This window comes from Ramularia collo-cygni (genome assembly GCF_900074925.1).
Source record: "Ramularia collo-cygni strain URUG2 genome assembly, contig: RCC_scaffold04, whole genome shotgun sequence".
Lineage (NCBI taxonomy): Eukaryota > Fungi > Ascomycota > Dothideomycetes > Mycosphaerellales > Mycosphaerellaceae > Ramularia > Ramularia collo-cygni.
In genome coordinates, this window is record NW_019716258.1 from 1,385,079 (window position 1) to 1,408,894 (window position 23,816).

The 23,816-nt window shown below is 51.3% G+C and overlaps 8 protein-coding genes; 3 read left to right on the forward strand and 5 right to left on the reverse strand.

Moving 5' to 3' along the window:
* Window positions 1–62: 62 nt before the first annotated feature.
* On the reverse strand, window positions 63–1,856 carry RCC_03644 (related to catalase; the record flags this gene model as incomplete). XM_023768931.1 has 4 exons in its annotated part: window positions 63–987; window positions 1,039–1,193; window positions 1,249–1,727; window positions 1,793–1,856. The coding sequence occupies 4 exons, from the start codon at window positions 1,854–1,856 to the stop codon at window positions 63–65; spliced, it is 1,623 nt and encodes a 540-aa protein (XP_023624699.1).
* Window positions 1,857–3,463: 1,607 nt separating this feature from the next.
* On the reverse strand, window positions 3,464–5,846 carry RCC_03645 (uncharacterized protein; the record flags this gene model as incomplete). XM_023768932.1 has 9 exons in its annotated part: window positions 3,464–3,955; window positions 4,035–4,298; window positions 4,349–4,432; window positions 4,485–4,537; window positions 4,588–4,790; window positions 4,849–4,962; window positions 5,024–5,100; window positions 5,165–5,703; window positions 5,759–5,846. The coding sequence occupies 9 exons, from the start codon at window positions 5,844–5,846 to the stop codon at window positions 3,464–3,466; spliced, it is 1,914 nt and encodes a 637-aa protein (XP_023624700.1).
* Window positions 5,847–6,221: 375 nt separating this feature from the next.
* On the reverse strand, window positions 6,222–9,819 carry RCC_03646 (probable nuclear condensin complex subunit Smc2; the record flags this gene model as incomplete). XM_023768933.1 has 2 exons in its annotated part: window positions 6,222–6,486; window positions 6,542–9,819. The coding sequence occupies 2 exons, from the start codon at window positions 9,817–9,819 to the stop codon at window positions 6,222–6,224; spliced, it is 3,543 nt and encodes a 1,180-aa protein (XP_023624701.1).
* A 703-nt stretch (window positions 9,820–10,522) lies between these two features.
* On the forward strand, window positions 10,523–12,616 carry RCC_03647 (related to Amino-acid acetyltransferase, mitochondrial; the record flags this gene model as incomplete). XM_023768934.1 has 2 exons in its annotated part: window positions 10,523–12,320; window positions 12,402–12,616. The coding sequence occupies 2 exons, from the start codon at window positions 10,523–10,525 to the stop codon at window positions 12,614–12,616; spliced, it is 2,013 nt and encodes a 670-aa protein (XP_023624702.1).
* A 318-nt stretch (window positions 12,617–12,934) lies between these two features.
* On the reverse strand, window positions 12,935–14,051 carry RCC_03648 (probable 3-oxoacyl-[acyl-carrier-protein] reductase 1; the record flags this gene model as incomplete). XM_023768935.1 has 5 exons in its annotated part: window positions 12,935–13,091; window positions 13,144–13,751; window positions 13,802–13,844; window positions 13,926–13,952; window positions 14,005–14,051. 5 exons carry the CDS (start codon window positions 14,049–14,051, stop codon window positions 12,935–12,937), a joined length of 882 nt encoding a protein of 293 aa, XP_023624703.1.
* Window positions 14,052–14,702: 651 nt separating this feature from the next.
* Window positions 14,703–17,122, forward strand: RCC_03649 (uncharacterized protein; the record flags this gene model as incomplete). XM_023768936.1 has 2 exons in its annotated part: window positions 14,703–14,800; window positions 14,860–17,122. The coding sequence occupies 2 exons, from the start codon at window positions 14,703–14,705 to the stop codon at window positions 17,120–17,122; spliced, it is 2,361 nt and encodes a 786-aa protein (XP_023624704.1).
* Window positions 17,123–18,620: 1,498 nt separating this feature from the next.
* RCC_03650 (uncharacterized protein) lies at window positions 18,621–20,285 on the reverse strand (the record flags this gene model as incomplete). XM_023768937.1 has 6 exons in its annotated part: window positions 18,621–18,842; window positions 18,903–18,978; window positions 19,032–19,127; window positions 19,179–19,546; window positions 19,601–19,725; window positions 19,784–20,285. The coding sequence occupies 6 exons, from the start codon at window positions 20,283–20,285 to the stop codon at window positions 18,621–18,623; spliced, it is 1,389 nt and encodes a 462-aa protein (XP_023624705.1).
* Window positions 20,286–23,027: 2,742 nt separating this feature from the next.
* RCC_03651 (uncharacterized protein) lies at window positions 23,028–23,518 on the forward strand (the record flags this gene model as incomplete). XM_023768938.1 has 2 exons in its annotated part: window positions 23,028–23,096; window positions 23,156–23,518. The coding sequence occupies 2 exons, from the start codon at window positions 23,028–23,030 to the stop codon at window positions 23,516–23,518; spliced, it is 432 nt and encodes a 143-aa protein (XP_023624706.1).
* Window positions 23,519–23,816: the final 298 nt, after the last annotated feature.

Sequence of the window (23,816 nt, forward strand, 5' to 3'; positions counted from 1 at the left end):
GAAGATAGCATAAAACAACCGATTCAGATACTCAGTAGCTACTTATGTGCAGAAACGTCCAACTACTTGGCCGCACTCTTCGCCTTCTCATACGCAGCACTAATACCCTCCGCCAACTTAGGGCTAACAATCCCCCACTGCTTCATAATCCCCTCAAACACCTCCTTATTATCAACATTGACCAAAGTGCCCGCGATATTGCTATACAAATTCTCCTTATCCTGTTGCGAGAAACTCTCATAAAACAACGCAGGTTGCTCATAGTCGATATTCTCATCGATTTGCGATTGCCAAAAGACAGTAGTACCATCAATTTTAACATCCGTCTCAGTAGCAGGTCGGCTAATCACATTGATCGGATCAATGAACTCCGCAGGGAAATTCTTGCGAGAGCCCTGGTTGCCTTGTTGAGAGAGATGGCCATCGCGGTCGAAATTCGCAACGCTCGCGTGAGGGCAGTTGACGGGGATATCATCGCCATTGACGCCGAGTCTGTATCGTCCCGCGTCGCCGTATGCGAAAAGTCGGGATTGGAGAACTGGGTCTGCAGAGGGCTCCCAGCCGGGAACGGTGTTCCCAGGGGTGAAGTGGGCTTGCTCGATTTCTGCGTGGTAGTTGGTGGGGTTCTGGGTGAGGTGGATGCGTCCAATCTCGTGGTACTCCACCCCGAGCCAGTCCTTTGTGAGGTCCAGAACGTCGTAGCGGTAGTTGGCGGCTTCCTCTTCGGTCATTGTGGCGATTCCCACGGTCCAGGAAGGGTAGTCGCCACTTTCGATGGTGTCGAATAATTCCTTGGTGGCCCAGGCATCGTTGTCTCCGGCTTTCGCGGCGGATTCGGCGGCGGTGAAGTTTTTGATGCCTTGGTCGGTGGAAAGATAGACTCGGGTGTAGACCCAGCTTCCATCGGGTTTGACTAGGCGGTATGTGTGACCGGACCATGCATCCATATGTCTGAAACCGTAAGGGGTACCGAGGTCGCTGAAAAGTCTACTCGATTGTTAGGATGGAACGTGTTAGAGTGGATGTGAACAAGCTCACCTCAGAAACTGCAGTAGAGACTCTGGGAACTGAGCTGGCCATGACCAAAAGGTGTTCCAGTCGCGGACATTAGTAGCCGGGTCCGTTTTCTGCGTGTGGATGAAACGAGGAAACTTGGCGGGATCGCGGATGAAAAAGACAGGAGTGTTGTTGAACTGATCAAAATCATTAGTCGTCTATCGCAATATCAGTAATGGAATGTCAACTCACCACCCAGTCAAGGATTCCTTGCTTTGTTCGCATCTTGATCGCTACCCCTCGAGGGTCTCTTGCTTGATCAGCACTGCCACGAGCACCTCCAACAGTAGAAAATCGCATGGTAACGGAGGTCCGAGTTCCCTTGACGAAAACATAGGCAGCAGAAAGCTTCTCGGCGTAATCTGTGGTGGCCTCAAAGAATCCGTGAGCACCTGCGCCACGAGCGTGGACGATTCTCTCCGGAACACGTTCTCGATTGAACGTAGCCAGCGTATCGATTAGATGAACGTCCTGGAGGAGTAAAGGGCCCTTCTCGCCCGCTCTTTGAGCACCAAGTGGCTGGAAGTACTGCTTGCCATTACGTTGCGTGTAGGTCAAGTCAGAGTTGTTGAGAGATGACTCCTGCTGCTTGAGAGTGGTGCCTTCGAATAAGTCTGTCTTGTACTCCTCGTTGGTGTTGTCAGGGGTCGTTGCTCGGACCAGGGGACTTCCTATCTCAAACATTTAAGGATCAGCAAATGCTTGAACAGCCAATACTGCCCAGAAACATTCTCACTTGTTAAATCAGCTGCCGTTGCCAATAACGGACCTGCCGCAAGGGCTAATAGAGAGACTCTCATAGTTGTAGGAAACTTTTCGACAWGTGGGTTGCAAACAAGAGGAAGAAGACTCTGGGACTACAAACATGGGAAAGTCTTTAAATGCGGACACCGGTCTATTCGTTATTATTGTAGCAGTCGGTCTGTCATCAGGCTCGAACTACCCGCAAGTACGACTACTGGTCGTTAATCTCGCACCTCAGCATAGACGCATTCGGTGAAAATGCAGCGAACAGGCGGCCGGGAAATGCTCGTGGTTCACCACATGTTGAATTGCGACCAGGATTAAGACAGCGAGCACATGTGCAGACAGGGTAGTTCTACCTCGCACTCACCAATCCGTGCGGAGAAAATCTCTCCGCGGCGGCATAGGGGAGAAGCATCGAATCATTCCCTCTACAACGTGCTCCTAGTGCCGGTCCCATCAACGTGCCAAGACTAATTGCCGCCCGACCAGGATGCGAAGAGTGAGGATTGATCAATCACGAGTTCGCAGTTGTCATGGACAAAGCAGAGCCAAGTTTGAAGCGCATTTGCAATTGTCCAATCTCCAAGCGACAATTGTTCTATTGTCCCTGCCGTCGATCCCGACCACGTGGAGTAATCACATGCTACTGTGCTCAGAGTGTGATGTATCATCAGAGTTCCACTTTTACAGTGGCAAAGCCATACTTGGCACACACTTTTCCAAGCAGGCTTTCTCGTGTTTCGCCAATGTTGTGCTTGGAAAATTCTGGCCAGACCAGATTTCGTTGAGTCTTGAAAGTCTTTGTACAAATCTCGGCGTTCTGGACTCCTTGACAAGCGGTCTGGTTGGTTGTAAGGTATGCGCTATATAACCCGCCAGGTGCTAGGGATTTGGCGGGGAACCGCCCTTCAGGGGTCGAGGTGGTTGAAACTTGAGCCGAACAGGAAAAATCGACTAAGAACATCCGAATACCTCGTAATTTCCTCGCGAGAAACACTCGTTGCACCTCGGAGGCACTATGATCTGGACCATTCCCATACTGATCTCTTGCGTCGAGCTACTGTGCAGCATCTCTTATCCGAAGATGAGATGATGCTAATATTCATTATTCAAGAGCGAAAAATGCCCATCCATTCGGCAACTTTCCATCTCAGCTTCTCCCTCGGTCCGACGTTAGGACATCCAATACTCCTTGTTCAACTCACAGTCGCTAACTAGAGAAAGAAGGGCAGCACCCGGCTACCGAAATTTTGCGAAATGGATTGCATMGCTGTTCCAAATGTCCAAATTGAATAGGACTATGTAAAGCTGACTGCCAGAAAACATCACGTGACTATAGAAATGAAATTTGCGTGATTAGCTCAATAGCTCATGAGGTCCGTGTCGCTTATAGCCCTATGCGACATGAGTGTAGTATGTATGSGTGAAGCTTTGTTTGAGAGACATCCCTTAGGGCTTCGGGTGTTGGGAATTGAGAGACACCCCTTAGGGCTTCGGGTGTTGGGAATTGCAACACAAGACACCGACTGTATCGATATTCCAATTCTTCAATTGTCATACGCAAACCTCGAGGTTCACGTCTTGTTCATTGCCTCATGAGACTGGCCATGGCTTGGGAATCGATTTCCCATGACACCCAATGACGGTCTCTCTACGCTGATTACCGACCACTAGGTGACGCACCACCCTTTGCCAGACTGCTCCGACGTGAAGTGTCAGATCCCACCGCCGGCATTCTGGGTTCCCGACCTGCAAGTCTCTTGCTCGTTCGACCCTCACTCGAATCATCTGCCGATGCGCGTTTCAACGAGGCCTTTTGGACGGGAGCTTGCCCAAAAGTTCGACCAGGCTGTCCAAACATAATGTTATCCGGTGTTGGGGGATCACCTGGCAGTCTTGTGCCTCGACCTGGTGCGGGAGGAGCTGTGGTGTTAGGAGGCAGCCACGCTGCATTTGCCATTTTCCCACCAAGTCCATAATTATCTACACCGAGAGGGACGGGGAACCTGCCAGCGTTCGTGGGATTTGCTTCTGCGTGTCGCAGACCTTGTGAGAGATCGTTGGCGACATGAGAGCCGGTGTGGAGGTTTATATAGTGCAGAAGTTGGAGGAAATTCGGTCGTTCGGCTGGCTGGTATCTCAAGCAGCGATACTGCATCAACGAGACAGGATCGTTAGCTTTCACATTCCGAAATAGAAACATTACGAAGGTCAGTAATATGTGAACTTACAATCGCATTTCTCAAAGTCGGGCTGTATGCCGTCTGATCGATGGAATATTGCAGGGTCCTTTCCCTCTGAAATTGGCCATTGGGACTCATTGCTTGTCGATAAGACGGATCGACACCCTTTCCCGTCAAAAGTGACCACATGACGTATCCCACGGCCCAGACATCTGACTTTGACGACAGCCCCGTCTCTGGACTACCCAGGGGCAAACCAGTAAGAGGCGGCAAAACTTGCCCCGGTTGAAGTAGTCTGGAGTTACATTGTTCCTTGATGTTGGTCAGATGGAGAAACTTCCTGTGATGGCGGATATGCTTACCGGTGCCATATACCCGATAGGTTGGTTCCATGCATACTTGGTCGCAGGAGGTTTTGGAAAGACGGCAAGACCAAAGTCGCCAAGCTGCCGAAACATGAGTGGCGGTCGTTGCAGAGTCACAAATGACATTCATTACCTTTGGAATCGGATAGTTTCGATAGACGTCGGTCGGATTATCTGCCATGAATACTATCACATGTCGTCAGCTGCTGATTTCACCATGTGCACAAATCACTCACAGTTCGGGGGTTTCATATCACGGTGCACAATGCCCTCCCAGCCTTGGATCGGTTGATCAAGATCTCCTTGTCTCATGAGCAAGCCCGCTTTGACCAGATTCTCCAACACACACCAAGCAAATGGCTCTGGGACGAAGCCATCAAGCCTGAGACCCATAACAGGCTTGTAATGATCTGAAAGGGCCGCGAGGTCGCCGTACGGACTAGCCATTTGTCATTAGCTCCAAGGTTTGGTGCGTGCGTGCGCAAGAGACAACCTACCAGAACTCCATGTATATCTTGTGCCTGAACCTATTATGAGCGACTGCCCAATTTCTGATCTGGACAATACATTCTGAGTTGGAGCATTTTTGTAATTGCACCATTGCAGTGGCTCTGAGAGGAATTGTCAGCCTTGTTAAAGTCTAATCGTTATACTCTCGCAAAGAATGCTCACTCAGTTGGCGCCGTTCCACTACTGTTCCATAAGCGCTCATCGTTGGGGTCAATATCGCTGGTCTTGATGGCAATTCTCTGTGGGTCAAACCTGCAGTCAGCAACAAGCATACTCACTCATATAAAGAGCAACAAAACCTACATCAGTCACTACTCCGTCCGCGTTCTGTCTGAGAAACACTACTGACTCGCCATAAGTACCCTTTCCCAGAACACCACCTTTCACCCAATCCTTCCCCGGATCACCAGTCATCCGTTTGTTCCGAATGACGGCCAATTGTGCCTTGAGGCGGGGGAGGTTGACAGTCTCTCCATCGAGTTCATTCTGCTGAGCGGCTTTCGTATGCGTCATCCAGTTGACTAGTGTGTCCCTGAGTGTGGCAGTCAGGAATCCATCGCTTGCAGCGGCCTGGATAGAAGATTCAACAGCCTGGGTAGCCGTAGGAAGATGGGCTCTGGCTCTTTGGAGATCCTCTTGTAAACCCACATATTGCGTGAAAACATCGTATTGACTCGGGTCGGGCGCTATCCTATCGTAGCCACACAGATTTTTGATGAGTGCGATCCTGAAATTGAGGTCTGCTTCTGCGTTCTCGTAGGCTTCTAGGCTATTATGAAACGATACTTGCGTGTCGTAGTCGAAATTTTGCCATACTCTTAGATCGTCTAGTGGACTAGGATCTGCGCCAATAGTTAGCCACTGTGCTCTCTGAAGATATGCTCGCTTGGTACGCACAGTTATTTTTGTATTCGTGAGCCCGTCGGCAAAAGGCTGTCCAATGCTCGGAGGGCACCGAAGGCGAGCGTTGTTGAGTACTCTCCATTATGGGCTTTCACAGAGCTGGTCACCGTTCGTTCTCCGGATGATCTGGCAAAATTATTGGAAGAGTAAGTCACTCCAATGCCTGGTATCAAGAACAATCGCTCGAGACTTCTTTTGTCCTTTGTAACATTCTGAATGGATTTCCGCATCCGTCGATTCCAACGTGTTGCCCGTTCTCTTTGTTTTCGTCCAGGTTCGAAATTCACATCCCCATGACGCCGAAGTGAAACGACCGAAGTTAAATGCGATCTGAAATTGATGTCGAACAACCAGCGAGAGGACTTCGCACCTAACGTGCCCAACGCCAAGCCAAGTATACAACCATCCTAGATATCCCTCCCCTCCTAGTTGAACTCCCCCACGAATAAGAGCATAATCATTTCATATCTCCTGGAGTCAACGCCTGAACAACACTAGTCCCGTCCATAAACCTCGTTCGGAAAATCCGATTGGCATTCCCAAACATGCCATCTTTCAAACTAACCACAATGAATTGACTCCCCTTGAATCTTGTCCGGATCAATCGTCCGATGTTTTGCGTATGAGACAAATCCAACGCCGCATCAACCTCATCGAGAATGTACATCGGTGCTGGGGAGTATTGTAAGAGTGAAAGAATCAGGGAGAGTGCGATGAGAGATCTGCGAAACGGTCAGTAAACCCCTCGTGCCAAACCAGGGAAGAGAATTTACGTACCTCTGTCCACCACTCAGTTCCGTCAAGCTGCTCTTCCATACTTTCCCAAGACAGACTTTCACTTCGAGACCATCACTAATGGTCTTGCCTTCAGGTGGATCCAACTTCGCGGTATTTCCCGGTAGGAGATCATTGAAGATCAATCCGAAATCCTTGTTGACTTGCGACCAAGTTTTCTCCAGTGCGGCTTTCTTGTATTCATCCAGACTCGTAATCGTATCTTCAATCTTCTTCTTATCTTTGATGACCGTCCGCWTCATGTTCTTCAATGCGGACTCTTTCTTCTCGACGCTGTCGATGGTAGCCATGACGGCCGGGTTGATCTTCTTCTTCATCCCCTGGAAGCGCTCAGAGATCAATTTGAGGTTACCCTTGGCTTCGCCCATGTTCGTTCCGCTCCAGTCGTAAGGCGTGCCCGCTCTGCCAAACGAGTTGTGCTCCTCAAGAATCCAGTCGTGCTCTTTTTCAAGATTCGTTACTGCTGCACTAGCGGCGTGTTGCGCTTTGGCGAAGTTATCAATGGCATGGCCGAGTTTCTGCGCATCAATCTTCTCGTCGGAGATTTGCTGCACTTTGCGCTTGGATGCCTTGTCAAGATCTGCAATCTCATCGTCAAAGCTGCTGAGCTTCTTACGTTCATCATTCAGCTCGGCTTCGGCCTCGTCGTGTGCCTCTTGCGCTTTAGCCTGCTCCGATTGATGACCCTGCATCTCTTCCTGGTTCCCCTTGAGCGTGATTTCAGCATCGTGCAGCTCTTCTTGAGCAGACGCGAGATCACTACCACYCTGCTCGGCTTCGATGCTAGCCTCTCTAACTTCTTGTTGCAACGGCTTGATGGCYCCTTGTGTCTTCGCCAATGCCTTTTTCAGCTTCTCAACCTCAGCTTGAAGTTGATCAAGCTTGGCACCCTTATTTGAGGAGAAATCTTTCATGTCCTTCTCGACACGCTTGACTTCTTGCTCGGCATCCTTCTTKCGTGAAGTGGCATCGACAATGACATCCTTGAGAGCCGAAATTGTGGTCTTCATTTCCATGACGGATGCAATGATGCTGCTGCTCGAGTTGCTCGCTATTTGTCCTTCTGCGAGTTGGATCTCATGTGTTTTGAGGTCGAGTGCCTGCTTGTACTTCCTCGCGCTACTCAGCTTCTGTGCATCTCTTGCCATGGCCTGCTCCAGGACGTCGAGCTTTGCTTGTTCCCTTTCCAGTTCTTGTGTAATGGCATTGAGCTTCTGGAGCTTGAGGAGGACGCCACTACCCTGCGCTGCTGAACCTCCGGAAAGCGTGCCGCTCGGGTCGTAAACGTCGCCTTCGACCGTGACACTCTTCAGTCGCACAGACGGGTCGAACGTGACCTTTTTCGCGGTCGAAGCATCTGCACAGACGAGTGTGCTTCCAAAGACAAACTCCATTGCTTTTTCAATCTCATGCGCATATCCGATCAGACTGAGTGCGAGATGAACCTTGCCTGGGGCAAGCTTTTGAGCGTTGTTGACTCTGTCCGCAGGGGCACGGTAGGAATCGATCTTGTCAAGCGGGACAATTGTGACTCGTCGTCTGAGCTTTCCGTGGTCGATTAGAAGTGACGATGTCTTTGCGCTGTCAACGACAACGTTGTAAAGTCTACCACCAGCACAGATTTCAAGCGCCGTTGACGCTTCAGTCGAGCTCTCTGGTAGTTGGAAGAGCTGTGCCACCAAACCCTTCACTCGCCGTCTGTCGAAGTCGGGAGTGGGATCGGAATAGGAGAAATCAAGGCCCGAGACTTGTCTTCTTAGCCCATCCGCCTCGCTTTGCAATGCCCGGATCCTCTTCTCAAGCTGAGACTTTTCCGCGGACTGCTCCTCTTCCTTGCCGGGTTGGAAGCCCAGCTTCTCCAGCTCGTTTTGTAATTTTGTGGCTTGAGATCGCAATGACTCCAGATCTTTGAGAAGTCCATCATTTTCCTTTTCGGCCTTCTTTGCTCGCGGTTCGTCCTCTTTGATGCGGGATTCCAGATGGGAGATCTTCAGCTTCGATTGTTCAATTTCAGTTCCTGCCTTACTAGCGCCATCTCTCGCGGCGGTCAATTGACCAGCATATCCACCATCGGAACCTGCGTTTGAGGAGATTCCAGTTTGCAGGGTTTGGAGTAGCTCTTCTTTCTTCTCGACCTCAGCTTTCTGCTCCTCCAGCTCCTTGTTGGACTGCTCGAATTGCGTCTGCAGCTTCTCATGTGCAGCTGTCTTCTGCTTCAGTTGCTTCTCCAGCTCTTTCACTGCAGCCTGGGCCTTTTGCAGACGTTCCTGCTCTTCTTTGACCGAAGCATTTGCAATCTCCACCTTGGTATCTAGCCGCACAACGTCCTCAGAGTATGTCTTCACCGCAGCCTCTAGCTCGGCAAACCTGCCGCCTTTCCTCAACTCCTTGTCGCGCGCTGCACGAACCTTCTTCGCATCTTCCTCCAACACAACAATCTCACGCTGTAGCTTCTCGGCGTTCTCCTCCAAATGTGTAGCACGCTCTTTCTTCGCTGCGAGGTCCTGTGCACTCTGTTCCATCTTCTGCTTCGACTTGACGTAATCGTAAGCAACCACCAGTTTTGTCAATCGCTCCAGATCGCTCTGTGTAGATTGAAACTCGAGAAACGCCCGCTTCTCATTCCGCAGCTTGTCCAGCTTCGGCTCAATCTCTTCCTTTAGCAGGCCCTCCAGTTCCTCGACCTTGGCCTGCTTCTTGTTCATCGTCCGCAGCGCCTTCTCGCGCCTGTCCTCAAACATCCGTGTACCTGCAGCCTCCTCCACCATACCCAGAATCTCCTGACTCTTCATGTTCAGCACTTTGGTAATCTTTCCCTGCATAATGAGGAAGTTGGGATTGTTGATATTGAGCTGCACGCTCTGGAACAGATTCTGCACCGTCTGTTGCTGYGCGCGATGGCCATTGATCAGGTATTTGCTCGTCCCGCCGAGCACAATCTGTCGCGTAACGCTGATGCTGGCATAATCCTCAAAGCCAATGGGTGACTTGGGCTTGTCACTGTTGTCGAAGACCAGTGTGACCGACGCCTTGGTAATGCCAGCCTGTCCACGCTTGTAGATCAGGTCGCTGGCACCGCCAGAGGCACGCAGCAGCTCGAATCGTCCAATTCCCAAGCAGAAACATATCGCGTCGAGGATGTTGGATTTCCCGGATCCGTTCAGGCCTGTGATCGCATTGAAAGTCGGGTCCCAGCCAGAGATGACGGTGCGCACAGCGTATGACTTGAAGCCATCGATGACCAGCTCGTTGATGCGCATGTTGTGGGGTGGAGGTGTAGAGTGAGGTGACTTCTAGTCTACCTTGTGCGCTTCATGCTATGTCAGTATCACCCTGGTCGTTCAGTCGTAGAAGTCGTGGTTGTGGGTCGTGCCTGCTGTAAACAAACATCAAAGTCTAAATCGCCCCGACGCGCAGATCCGCGCGTGGTCTGCGCCACAGATGCCACAGACCGGAATCCTCCTTGCGCCACATGGCGGACTATACATCCGCAACAACATCTTCGATAGATACTTTAATATAATTGTCATCGATGGTAGCGTCTACTGGCAACGCTCGCTACGTGCTCGCCAACACACTTTGCATGCGCGCTCACTAATGTACAACTCACGCCCGCACAAGTCTCCCCGGCGGAGAACAGTTCATTTGTAGTGTGCTTTGGTCCGCTCACCGACTTGCACACTTGAGTCACCCCACTCGCCAAATTTAGTGCTAGTTTCAAACCGCTCGGCGAAAGCGCCGTCATTTTCTTCTTATCAGATCGTATATAAGTCCCTCATCTCCGCCTCGCAAGTACACGAAACTGTGTGGTAGCAAAGGAAGCCGGCACAGGATTACGACGACGACGCAGATCGTCTTCACGCCTTGTGACTCTTTCCTCACCCCAGGTTTTTCGGCTTCTCCTGGGGACATTGATCCTGCACTCCCTCCTCTAGGCTTCTTCAAACAACCTGACATGGAACAATGGCTGCACTGGCGAGTTCGAAGACAGCCTGCGGACACCTTAAGGTGACCCTTCTCAATTGCTCCCGCCACTACTCCACAACTCCTGCACCAATAACTTCAGCAAGTCCAGGAAACGTTATTATCAATGGCAGACATTCTCGCAACTACTCCGAGGACGGCGAGGCTCAGAGAGATCTCTTTGTGAACGTCCTCAACGCAAATGCTACTCGACGAGATGCTAAGCAATGGTTGTCTCGCTTCCCAGAAAGCAGAAAGGAAAAACGTTCGGCTGCCATTCAAGACGAACGCAATGCTCGCCACATGAGAGATCAGGATCGTCTGGACAGGCTGGGAGTCAATCTGGGAGGTCTTTATACGCCTGCCAGAGCTATTGCCGATACGCCTCAGTTCACGCAGCAGGAAGGTATCCGCGATCAGCCTGCAACTTCCCCTCAGCAACCTCTCCATGTTGCATTGGTTTGCTTGAGGGGTCCAGAGGACATTGACGATGTTACTCTGGATGGTCTAGYGGTGACTCTTGGTCAGCTCGTGAAGCTGGATATGAGAATCGTCCTGGTAGTGGCTTCAAACCAACCAACAGAAAAGGCAGGCCTTGAAGCGAAGGAGCCGGTTGATGTGAAACCCATTCGGAAAGCTTTTGCTCTCCAAGCAGATCGTCTCTGCGATGCCATTGATCGGCATAACCCCGAAGGAGGCCGCGCTGTTCCCAACGCCCTCGAATTCTCAGGAGATGGAGACCTCTCGGTTGGCATGCCAAATCTGGTCATGGATCCTCTCAAGCGAGGCATGATTCCCATCGTTCCATCACTAGCATACACGGCCTCCGGACAGCTCGTCCCAGTCTGCAGTGCAGACGCCATGATAGCCATGACCAAACACCTCTCAGGTCTTGATGCGTCGAGTGGAAAGCATCCCGAAGCTGAGGCTACCGCTCTAGACCGCATCATCGTCCTCGACAGCATTGGCGGTATTCCCAGCAAAGAACGCGGAGATGGAGCTCACGTGTTCATCAACCTCCAACAAGAATATTCCGGCATCTCCTCAGAGCTCGGCGTATACTCTACCGCTCTCAAAGCCGAAAACGGTTTATCACAAACCACTCCAACAGTCTACGACCAACACCACGCGAACATGACTCTCGTTCAGTCATGTCTAGATCTTCTCCCCTCAGCCTCTTCAGCTCTGATCGTAACACCTTACGAAGCAGCATCCTCCTCCCGAACCCGCCTCCCATCTCTAGGAGCCGGAACCCGTCGACAAAAGAACCCTCTAATCCACAACCTCCTAACAAACAAACCTCTCGTCTCCTCCTCGCTCCCCACCGCTCGAAATCCCGAAAACAGCACCTCCCCATCTCCATACCCCTGTTCAGGCCAAACCGGCGCAGGCCGCAATTCCACCGTATTGCGCAAGGGGATKCCGCTCACCATCATCCCTTCAACGCACCGCTCAGTAGGTTGGAAAGTCCCAGAAAACGGAACCACGAGTCTACGATTAGAAAGTGATCCAAGGGTCGATTTCGCGAGACTAGTATACCTGATCGAAGACTCCTTTCGAAGAAAACTCAACGTCAAGCATTACCTCAACCGAATCGATGGGCGAGTCGCGGGACTGATCATAGCGGGCGAATACGAAGGCGGAGCAATATTGACCTGGGAAATGCCTCCCGGAACAAACGATCCCAAGAGACTCGTTCCCTATCTCGACAAATTCGCCGTCTTGCAAAGTTCCCAAGGCAGCTCCGGGGTAGCGGATGTGGTATTCCAAGCCATGGTTCGGAGTTGTTTTCCCAATGGTATGTGCATGTCTATCTTCTCAAAAACAAAATTTCATTCCATTCCGCAAAGTGAATTACCCGCTGACTTTGTAATCATAGGTGTCTGCTGGCGCTCCAGAAGTGACAACCCGGTCAACAAATGGTATTTCGAGCGCTGTGATGGAATGTGGCAAATTCCGGGAAGTGGATGGACGATGTTCTGGACTGGACAGGGGATTGTGGAGAATGAGGAGAAGTTTAAGGATTATGTGGGTGTTTGTGAGAATATCCCGGCTAGTTTGGCTCCTATTGGCGGGAAGAAGAGTTTTGAGTGAATGGGCATGATATGGGATTTGAACAGAAGTGAGGTGCATCTGGCGTTATGATGGGACCGAGGAGCAATGAATCGCTAAGCGTGAGCGATTGTTAGCGTAGTCGTTCGTCTGCAGCGTGACGTTTGGAAGTGTGTTTTCGTCAAAGTCTCACATCAATGAAAGTGAAATATTTACAGTGCGCTCAACTCATTTGATGCGGCCGGTCGATGGACCTATCTATTTTTTCTGGTTTCATGACATCATAACATGCCGCAACTCGTGCTCATGTCTTGCTTCACGCGACAAACGTCCCCACGCCCTCCTATTCGTACACAAAATCTAGGTACCCGCAACAAGCTCGTACCCGCCGTCAACTGTCACGGTCTTGCCGTTGAGGTACTGGTTGGTCACGACAAAGAGCACAGCACCTGCCATATCCTTGTCGTTGCCAGGACGCTGAGCGGACGTCTTGTCCTCGTACTTCTCCTTTTCGATGCTGCGTTGACGGTTAGTACCGATGTCACCTTTCGTGATCAACAATAACTTACTGAGACTTCTGCTGCTCGTCGCTCTCTCCGGCCGTCATCTCCGAGGGGAAGACTCCCGGAGCGATGGAGTTGRCTCTAATCTTGAGGCCGTTTTGCTGGATCTCATTTGCGAGCATCTTTGTCAAATGGATGGTTGCAGCCTTGCTGGCGTTGTACTGAGGGTGATGCTGCATCGTCTTGACCTCTCCAGACATGGATGAGATGTTGAGCACAGTAGCAGACCATCCGTGCGTTTTTCCTGTCGCTTTCTGCAGGAGGGGTAAGAAGCAGGTGGTCATGAAGTAAATCTGCGAAACATTTGTGCGGTACACATCATCCCAGTCCTCGAATGTGGCTTCCTCGTTGTCAAACAAGTTCTTCCTCATCTCCTCGGCACTAGAGGACTCCGTCTTGAAGGTCTTGGTGGAGATTCCGGCATTGTTGACCAAGATATCCAGGTGTGATTCCTTGGAGGAGATCTCCTCGTAAAGCTTTGCGATGTCGGCTTTCTTGGACACGTCTGCGACGAGTGGGATGATTTGCCCGGAAATACCCTGTCCATAAGTCTTCGCCACCGTGTCGAGCTTCTCCTTGGTACGTCCCACGATGTACACTTTGGCACCGTTGACCTGGAGTTGTTGTCAGACGTATGGCGATCTCGCGGAGCTATACAACTCACAGCAAGAGCCTGTGTGGCCATCAGACCGATTCCCGATCCACCGCTGTCACATATCAGCATTCTTACTTCGGGTGCATTCTAACGACGAGATGAATGTCTTCGATCGAGAGTGAAGAGTACTCACCCAGTAATCAAGGCAGTCTTGCCAGTGCTACGAGATTGTCAGACATGGATTTTGTATACAGTGAGCAGGCATCACCAACACATTGAAGACGGTTTCCAATTTGAAGGAATCATTGTTGTTGGACATGTTGGAAGCTGGTCGTGCGGTAGTGGCGAATTGTCTGGTGAGGGCGGTCAATCTGTTTTGCGAAGAAATCGTGGTGGTATTGTAATGAGAAGAGAGTCTCGCAATGGATGACACTTTGAAAGATAATATATGGAGAGAAGGAGGATGAAAAGGCATGCACGTCACAGCGCGTAACTGCTGCCGGTACATGCTTGTGGGTGCGGATCGTATGGCTGACATTATTTGTGGGAAGAAATCTCAATGGACTGTCATGACAAGCAAGAGACGAAAAATCAGCTCATCCCTCGACGACAATCAACAWCATTGTGTCTCGTCATGATGATGGATATTTCTTCCATCAAATGGGCACAGAGGGTGACACTTACATTCGAGCATGAAGATGTGGGGGCAGAAAGTCTTGGCATGGCTCAGTCAGCATTTAATCAACAGACAACTCCCAGTCGTCCGCCCTACCTCGCCCTTTCACGACGACCTCGAATTGGCCATCTCCCCTCTGCCACTGCTGCTACCGCTTCGGACGAATGCTATGAACAATCGTCGCTAACACGGCAGTCCGTCGGGCCAATTCTGGAAAACCGTGTCCGCCGGCGCCAACCATCCCTTATCACGCGCATTCACCCACCAACGAGGGCGAGGTGAATCTCCGCCGCCATGGTCGGTCCCAAGTCCTTCTCTGTCGAGCTCAAGGAGAGTCTCCTTGAGTACCTGTTGGAGCAGGCGGAAGACTGGGATGGCGACTCCCCCGACATGTGTGTATGAGCCTTGGCGCAAAGCTAGTGAGACATGGCTGACATGATGACCTTTTTAGCCGCATCTTCTGGCACACCATAGAGCGGGACTTTGAAGGCGCCAAGGGCACGACCTGGCATGGGAAAGACTTTGAGCAGAAGATGGAGCGGGAGGAGGAGGCGTGGCTGGAGGAGTGTGAGGATCCGGATAAGAAGCGGAGGCGCGGGCATGAAAAGGACAGCAACTACGACAAGTTGATGGCCAAGTGGTGCGCGATATGGAACAAGATGTTGCAGAAGCACTGGCAATACATGGTCGATACCGGCGAGGAGCAGTTTGAGCTGGTCCCAAAGGAGTTCCAGCCACTAATCAAGGTGCCGAAGCCGCACTACGAGTACGACGGTGCCAAATTGCAGCGAGTTGTGCAGGCTGCCATGGAGCGTGCCCGTGAGTCTGGCAAGTACGACTTGTCTGCTGCCGTAGAGCAGGTCTACTTCGACGCCCTGAACGACACCAAGCTACGGATGCTACTCGAGGCCATACTCACTCAAAAGGCCGATCGCCAGCAAAATGAAGAGTTCCAGGCATATGTGAAGCTTGCTAAGGCCAAGATCAGAGAGCAGAATGTTCAGAAGCAGAAACAGGATGACTTCAAAGCCGCCGCGGCGAACGCTGCGAAGGCCCATCCTGTCTCTGCAACAGCAATCCCAAATCCTGTTGTACACATGCCGATTCCGAACCCGTACACAAATCCTCCGCCCGCTACTACTACAGTTGTACATCATGCTCCGCTTCCAGCTCAAGCTCCGGTCCAGATTCCGACTCCAGCCATAGCCAAAGGGTTGAGCATCGTGGAAGCTGCGCCTCCGCCTCCGCCGCCGCCTGCGCCCGCACCCGCCGCCAGCGTGGCGGCTGGTGCATCTACACCTGTGGTCACGCCACAGCAGCCAGCGTCCGCGAAAAAGGCCACCAAGACACCTCAGAAGACCACTCCCAAGGCGAAGCCCGCTAGTAAGATAAAGCTCCCGGGCCAGCCGAAGATTGTTCCCAACGCCAAGGCGAAACCGCAGGCTGAAGCACCACTTCAGCCGGGAGTTGGTTCCAACACATCAGTGCAAATCAGCTCATCGACCATCACGCAACCCATCTCTTCCGCCACTACGCAACCCAGTTTGTCGACCATAATACAGCCAGAATCCACGCAAGATTTCGGCCCACGAGTCACCGCCATACTGGGCGACCTCCAATTTGCAACAACCGCACAACAGATATTGAGAGCCGCGCCCGACATTGGTGACTCTCGCCTTCACGCTTTGAAGTCGACGTTGATCAATCATCCAGAGACCAAAACTGACTTCAACGCTCTTGCCGCCCGGTTGGAGAAGGAGAGTTCGGTCGCTGCGGACTCGCAAGCAGTTGCTGRTGCTTCTCGTCCTGCCCGGGTCAATGCTGGAAAACGTCGACGAACCTCAGCGAGTGCGTCCTCAATGGCCGAGGCCGAACAGGACGATCTACTCGAAGCGCAACGTGCCGCTAAGCGTCGTCGCGGTGAGTTGGGCGAGGACGATGGCGGAGATTATCATCCTCTTAAAGCGGTTCGTGAAAAGTCACGCAAGAAGAAGAAATCGGGTGTTCGTCCAAGCAATTCCCAGTCAGGTGATGCGTCCAACAGTCGAGACACCTCCCCGTTGTCCGACCTTTCCGAGATGGACATCGAGTCTACCAAGTCTGCATATGTTGATGAGCTAGTTCGACGGCGAACCGTCGAGCAGGCGCGCAACGATATTGTAGAGCAGTACGGACCTGTATCACCTACTGATGCAGGTGACAACGACGAAGACTGGGCCAGTATGGCCAGTCCAACCCTGGGGCCTACACAGCTCGATGGAGATGGAGGACAATTCCAACTCACTGAGCGTGTTCCATCGCCTCCTCCAGAGCCCGCTCCAGCCGAGAACGACGCCTTGCGTCTCATCTCAGGAGCAGCGGCTCAGGCTGTCGCCCGAGACCCTGGAATTGGCCGATTGGAAGCCAAACTCGATAGTCTCATCACCGCATCTTCAGGATCGAACGGCCAAACCGCAAATGACTTGAATCGCACCAACACTGAGACACTAAAACAGATAGCGAATGTTTTGACCACGGCGGATCTGGCTGCTACTCGGCCGGAGTTTGTGAAGCTGGTTCTGCAACTTACAACGAACGCTGCGGAGGCAGCCATCCATTCTGCGGAAGCCGCGAAGAAAGCTGGAGAGATGGCCAGGGATGTGGGTCTAATTCTGGGACAGCTGGGCATTCAGGGTGCTGGAGGGCAGCCTGCCACTCCTTTGTCGGAGAACTAGGCGCTGAGCGATGATGCTGCCAGGTCGAACTGAATGCTGAGGATGTGCGGCGATCGTTACGGAAGAATACCACTGTCGACGAGGTGCTCTTCTCTACGAAAACGGAGATTGAGAGACTGAAGATGGGACGTACAATGGAATTTGAGAGCGTATGTTTCCGGCGATGGAAATCGATGGGACTGAGCTCTGCTTTTTCTGCAAGGACCCGGAACTCTTCGTGCAAGCGAATGGGTCTTTAATGGATTATGATGGAAAATACAAGGCGTTTGAGTGGGATGAATGGAGGGTGGTTTTGCTTTCCATGTTCTTCTTGTTCTTCATTAAATCGGATGGATGGTGTGTATACTATAAGGGAGTCTATAGATATGTGAGTGGCTGTGCGGTGAATGAAAGTCTTTGAGAAGGATCAATGCCTACATCTCTGCCTTGTTTGAAATCGCTTTAATTGATCCGGACTCTGCTTTCATTTGATGAGAAGAGCACCCGACGACTTCTAGACTACAAAACAATGGCCGAAGCGTAACGTAGGCCGAGTCGTGAGAATGGCAAGGGGATGTTCTTCCAAGTTGGATTATGTTTCCTCGCATGAATGAGCGCATAAGTACGACGAGATGAGCAACTAAGTCACGCAGAAAGACGACATCGTACAACAGCTACAGTCATCACTATGTCTTACCTGTACGCCTGCTTAGAATATCCCTGATGAACCACCTCATTGTTTCACATATTGATGTCACGCTACCCCAACCCTAACCCTCAAAACGATCACCAGGAGAAAAACGGGCATAAGAAGGCGGTAACTCCTAGCCCAACAATTGCAAATACAAAGAATGTGAAGAGTTCGAAGTGCGACGCTCGTTAATCTATTTCCTACAGCCATTGATGTAATAATAATCATTGGAGCTATTGGAAAACTTGAAAATCTGCCTAGCTTAGTATTGGTGGCGTTATGGGATGGCAGAAAGTGAACCGGAAAGCTCCGAGTTCATATAATAGGCTTCACGGAGGAGTTCGCTCTAATCAAACCATCGAGAGAGGCCCCAGCCGCGGCCGAGGGGCGTTCCGTGGCAACCACAGAGATCGACATTCGGACTCTGTGCCCCAAACGCGGGCTGGACTCCAAATGGCCCAACAGAAAACAGGGATGTTGGTGAAGTTTGAACTACATACAGCCCGGGCTAGATTCCGAGGGAGTAAGAGGGCTATGGGAGCCGAGTTCGATAAAAGAGGATCGACGCTGGAAACAACCTCTCGAGATGCGTGAAGTGTCCCCTGAGGATATCAAGATGAAATCAACTTCTCGAGATAGGTGAATTGCACGCTCAGGAGATCGGGATTGCTGTTCAGGACATCATCAAGAATACAAAGAGATTTGAAAGCTGTAGAAGCTATATTTATGTACACACATTTAAAAGACCCATGCGCTTCATCATTCATTCATTATGTCAAAAATCATACATTGGAACAACAAATCCCAACCGATTTTTTTCCAATTCATTCAAGCTTTTGTGTGTACTTGTTGCACTTCTTGCAGCGGTTCAATAGCAGGCATGGCCGCGATTCCCCCGGGAGAATCGAGTTCATCCATGGTCCATGTACTGTCCACTTGTGATTTGCCCGAGTTGACCATGTCGAAGCTCGGGGAATTGACTGTTCGGAAGGCGCCCATTGAATCGCGGTGTTGGGCGCGGTACCAGCATCGTTTGAGGAGACCAGCCATCTAAGATCATGTTAGAATTTGCATGTCATGTAGTGCGGAGGAAGGGGTGGGATTGCTTACGGCTGGCATGCAACAGCATATCATGCTCACGTACACCTCTACCAAGCTCCAGAAGCCAGCGGCAGTGAAGTCCCATCTGTCAAGGACGGTCAATAATTGCTTAGATTGGCGAATGTGTTGTGAACTTACGTGATGTTTCGGGCAGTTGTAATACCCTGGAGCTCAGTCATACGAATGATACTGCAGGCTGTAGCGACGAGCCCGACCAGGAAGCAACACATAATCCTACAACGAGTCAGTTTTGGAAGGCCACAAACGATTCGAGACGTTACCCACCCAATCTTCTGCCCTGTTGATACCTTCAGCCGGAGCAATCCGGGGATAGGCAGAGCAATCACAATCAAGTCGTAGACGATGTTCAACGCGCCGTAGACGTAAGCACCAGCCACACGATCGGTGCAAGTTCCCATTGCGCGGTTGGCGTACCTCCAGGCATTCGAGATGGGATGGCAGGAGAAGATCATGGCCAGTGTAGCACCAATTGCAGTCCCCATGAGCACGAAGATCATGATGTAGCACATGGCATGGAAAAATGTCCACACATCGCCACGCCTTCGCGGCCAAATACGGAGGTAGAGGAGGATCAGAGAGAGCTTCGTGCTGAAGACTGCAAAGATGTAGAATGGCTGACTTGCGTAGAACCACTGTGAACGATGTTAGTCACCTGTGGAGTGTTGCGTGGAAGATAAGGGACACACCTTCGCGTAGTGAAGAACGGAGTGAATGTCTGACGTCCACATGTCCTTTCCAGCTCCAAAGGTTTGTAACATAGCGCAGCAGACCGTCACGCCAACCACTGGAACGTAGCACATCAACACAACGCCTGTAGCCTGGTCAGCTTCCCGTATGCAACTTCTTCCACTCGTGCATGGAGGACCTACCATCGTCCCAACTCAGTCCAGCACCTCTCAACCGAGGCCAACGAGAGAGAAAGCGGGCAATCATAAACAGAGATGCCAATCCGAATAGAACGTACGCGATTCCAGAGGTGAGTGGTCCAATGTTACGATCCGTTCGGTATCCRCATGTCAGAGCCTGGAATTTGAGACCTGCTAGAGCGTCACCCAGAGACGGACATCCTCCAATAACGCAGGATGCGATTGCATCCTCGATTGGCCCCTTTCGAGAACAGTAACAGTCGGTTCCTATTGTGCAATTGAACTTTGGCAGAATCTCAATGCCACATTTTGTGACACATTCTGGGAGGGCGAGAGCGGCCTCGATAGCTTCGGGGCTCAGTGATTGCGCCCAGGTTGTTGCAGTAAGCAGAGATAGGACGAAAATGGAAGTGATGCCGGGTCCCATGTTTAGGAATGGTATAGAGCCAGGATGCTCTTCGTAAGGCCGATCAACAGGGAAGTGACAGACTGGCAACAAGGGCATATGTAGATTGCCCTTGAAGACCTCACCTTTTGCCCGCCGTTACGTTAGCCTGAATTAGGCCTCAGCGCTACGGGCAATGTCATGATCGACCTAGGTCCCGCGTGTGATGGTACCTGAATCGCGCATGAGTGATCGCCTTTAGCCACGGCAACCAGCGTTGACTTCAAGGGGAGCAAAGACGATTTGGAGACGGTCCTTGAGCTTATCCAGAATGATTGGATACAATCTCCGCGGTAGAGACATATACTCCGTACAGTTTGGTACGGCTTCGCTCGGCACCTGTGTAGAGCGACTAATAAGTGAGAGTGAATGTGTGTGATCTTGGATATAACCTGCGCAAGCTTGGGCACCATTTCTTGCGCCATGCATGAAGAGCGCTATTCTACACGGACCGGCGAACCGAATGATGTTGCCGCGGACCGTGGCAAATCACGAGTGAGAGCAGTGTGCTTAGTGCTGTTTACCCCATAGTGGGGAGGGGTGTTGCTTTCGATAAAATGACCAAAGCTAGCTGTTTGCTGGAGTGATCATCGCTGGGCTGTTCCGTCTGTGCCAAGTGCGATCGCATTGGCGCGACCTGTACATAGGAGGTACAGTACTCTATCCATTGATTAGCGGAGCAAAGTCCAAAGCACTGGCCGATTTCGTCGCTGCCAATCCGGACAGAATACAATTTCAAGCCCTACCTTATCACACACTCAAGACTAAAGGGGAAAACGCTGCCAATCTGCATAGTGCTTTCAACTTTGTTTTTTCGACTTGTTTGATGAGGACCCACGACAGCTGAACTGCACCTGCAGGTCCGAGGATGAAATGGCCAGAAGCAGGATTCAGGATTCAGGATCAACGCCCAGCACGGTGACGAAGTTTTGAAGGCCCTGCCTGCCGTCCAGACACCTTTTGATGCGAACCCTTTGATCGGCGACCTGCGCCGCAGTAGTCGTCGAAACTTGAAGGTACCGTACCGAAGATGAAACTTGGCGAGATGCAATAGCCGAGACTGCCGGGACATCYAGAGGTGACGTTTCGTAGAGCACTTTGACTGGTGAAAATAGACCAAAAGAAGGGATTGGGCGAGATGTAGCTCGCTCAGACCCGGACTTGGACCTTGCAACTCTGAGACATGTGGTAAGACATGCCACGGCCTAGTCCCAAACCCGTAGGTTGACATGTGTCTTGGTAGTCCCGCACCAGCCTTTATTAGATAGACAGTTCGTGGGCCTCGCGCAGTGTTGCGCCGTTATAGCTCTAGAAGCCTGAAGGTAGCTTTGAGAGCAAAGGAGCTAACTCCTCGCAGTTGCACGGCTGATCGGAGGCACCGGCAGCTCGCCTACTTTGTCGATGCGGACACAGGTATGTTCGCCTGCTCGTTGATAGATCAGTTGTGAGTCGTGACAGTATGCATGGCTTCGAACTATCCAGTGCGAAGAGGGGAGAAGGTGTAGTTGTCTGCTCTTTGCGATTGGCGTTTGAAGTCCAGCCTCAGCCACTTCAGCATCATCTCCGGATATTGAAACTTCGTCAGTGCCTAGATCCAATACTTGGCAGGAGAGTTCCGGTATAAATTGAGGCCAGTGGGTCCCTGAGATTAATTATCACGGCAATAGTGTGCAAAGGGGACTTCGTGTAGATAATGAGCCCGCGAGAAGCAGGACTGCCGCACTTTGCRCCAAGAATCGCGTCGTGGGTGCGATGCGTTCTCAAGCGCAAACGACAACGCGTGCACAACTTAAAGCTGTTAGGTGATCTTCCACTGCATGAAGTCTTGTCATGGAGTGCAGCCCATCTCTCCTGGTCCACTCCTTCAAGAACTCAATAATCCGGATTGAGAACAACCAGAACAGGCAATCGATCTTTCCTGCAACCTCTCATGAGATTCATGGCCTCGGCTCTTCTTCTTCATCAAGTGCATGCTGTCGTCTTGAATGAGTGGCTGTGTCGTGCCATGTCCTCAGCGTAGCTTGGAGCTCTATCTATACGCATGTCGAGATATCTGGAGCTGGAGACACCTTGCTACAAGCTCCAGCTCACCGTTTGCGGTGTGGTGACCATGGTTTCTCGCATGCTMAGGCCACATGTACGCACGTAAGAAATCCGGTAGCGGCCGACTCCAATGACTGCTCTTGACTCTTGAGAATAAAGAGGTTGGTGATCATGCCCACGCCACCTTCGGTGGGAAGCGATGTTCTTGACGTTACCGTGGGCGTTCTCGCTCCACACGAGGTGGACACGAAGAGACGGCAAGAAGCACGCCCAAGTTTGGACATGGACCCCTGAGTATTTTTAGAGTCTTGGCGCTTTGACGTCACGATCCCGGCCCCGTCTTCCGTGGAGGGGTCGGGAAGGCCCCGATTGAGTGAATCTCGCGAAAATCTTTGAATCAATAATGGCAAAGTGTCACCGCAACCGCTCGTAAGTCGACCTCTGAACAGCAGACCTATGATGCAACTCTGCAACACTGCCCTATTTGAAGGAATGTACGAGCACTCAAAGCATCGAGTCGACCGGACACGAGAAGCCTTAGCGTAATGATGCACTACCTTCCGCAAGCAGCATGATGGGTATTGCAGAGTAGGTGCCATCTATAAAGTTGCACATGGTCGCCTCTCAAGATCTGCTAGAGTTTCTTTTTCAAGGAAACTACTGCTTGAACAAGATACACACTACTCTACAGTGCATCCCATTTCAACCTGCAGCGATTCTATCGAATCCACAAGACAAGACAGCTCATCACCCGTCAACATGAAGGCCGTCTTTATCACTACGGTTGCCCTTGCGGCTCTTGCCTGGGCAGCTCCTCTTTCAAAGAGAGTAAGTATGGTTGGATCATCACACGTCTCTCGACAAACGCTGACAAGACACTCTTCCAGCAATGCTTTGTCGATGAACATGGCGTACAAGGCTGCATCGACAACCCAATCTGTACTATCCATGACGATGGATCAGTGAGCTGTATATCGAAGCGGGACAATATCCAGAAGAGACAATGCTACGTCTCCAAAGACGGCGTGCAGTCTTGCATCGACAACCCTCAGTGCCACAAAAACGAGGATGGGAGCGTATACTGCGTTTCGAAGATCAAGCGAAGCGAGAGCGTGACTATGGAAGAGAGAGATGCACTGCCCACGAACGAGAAGAGACAGTGCAATTTTGACGAGGAAGGTGACCCGGATTGCGTTGAGACGCCAACATGCGACCCCAAGGAGGACGGCTCGCAGGCTTGCGTTTTGTGAAGGAGCACCGAGCTCATGACCTACAACAAGCGAGTTGGGTGCCGAGGAACGAATGACGAGATATGATGAATGAATACGGAACGTTAGGGATAGAACAGCATGCTACATTAACCAACAGCTGGTAGCAGCCGAACAGAAGCCAGGCTGAATTGCAAGTTCATAACATATTCCGTCTTGGTCTCCAAGCAATGTTCGGGCTGTACAGTTTCTTTACATCGGAGATATTCCATGTTCACAGAGCCTTCTGGAGCATCCTGGCGCCGTTGCGTTGGCAGCGAGCCAAGCCTGCAAAACGTAA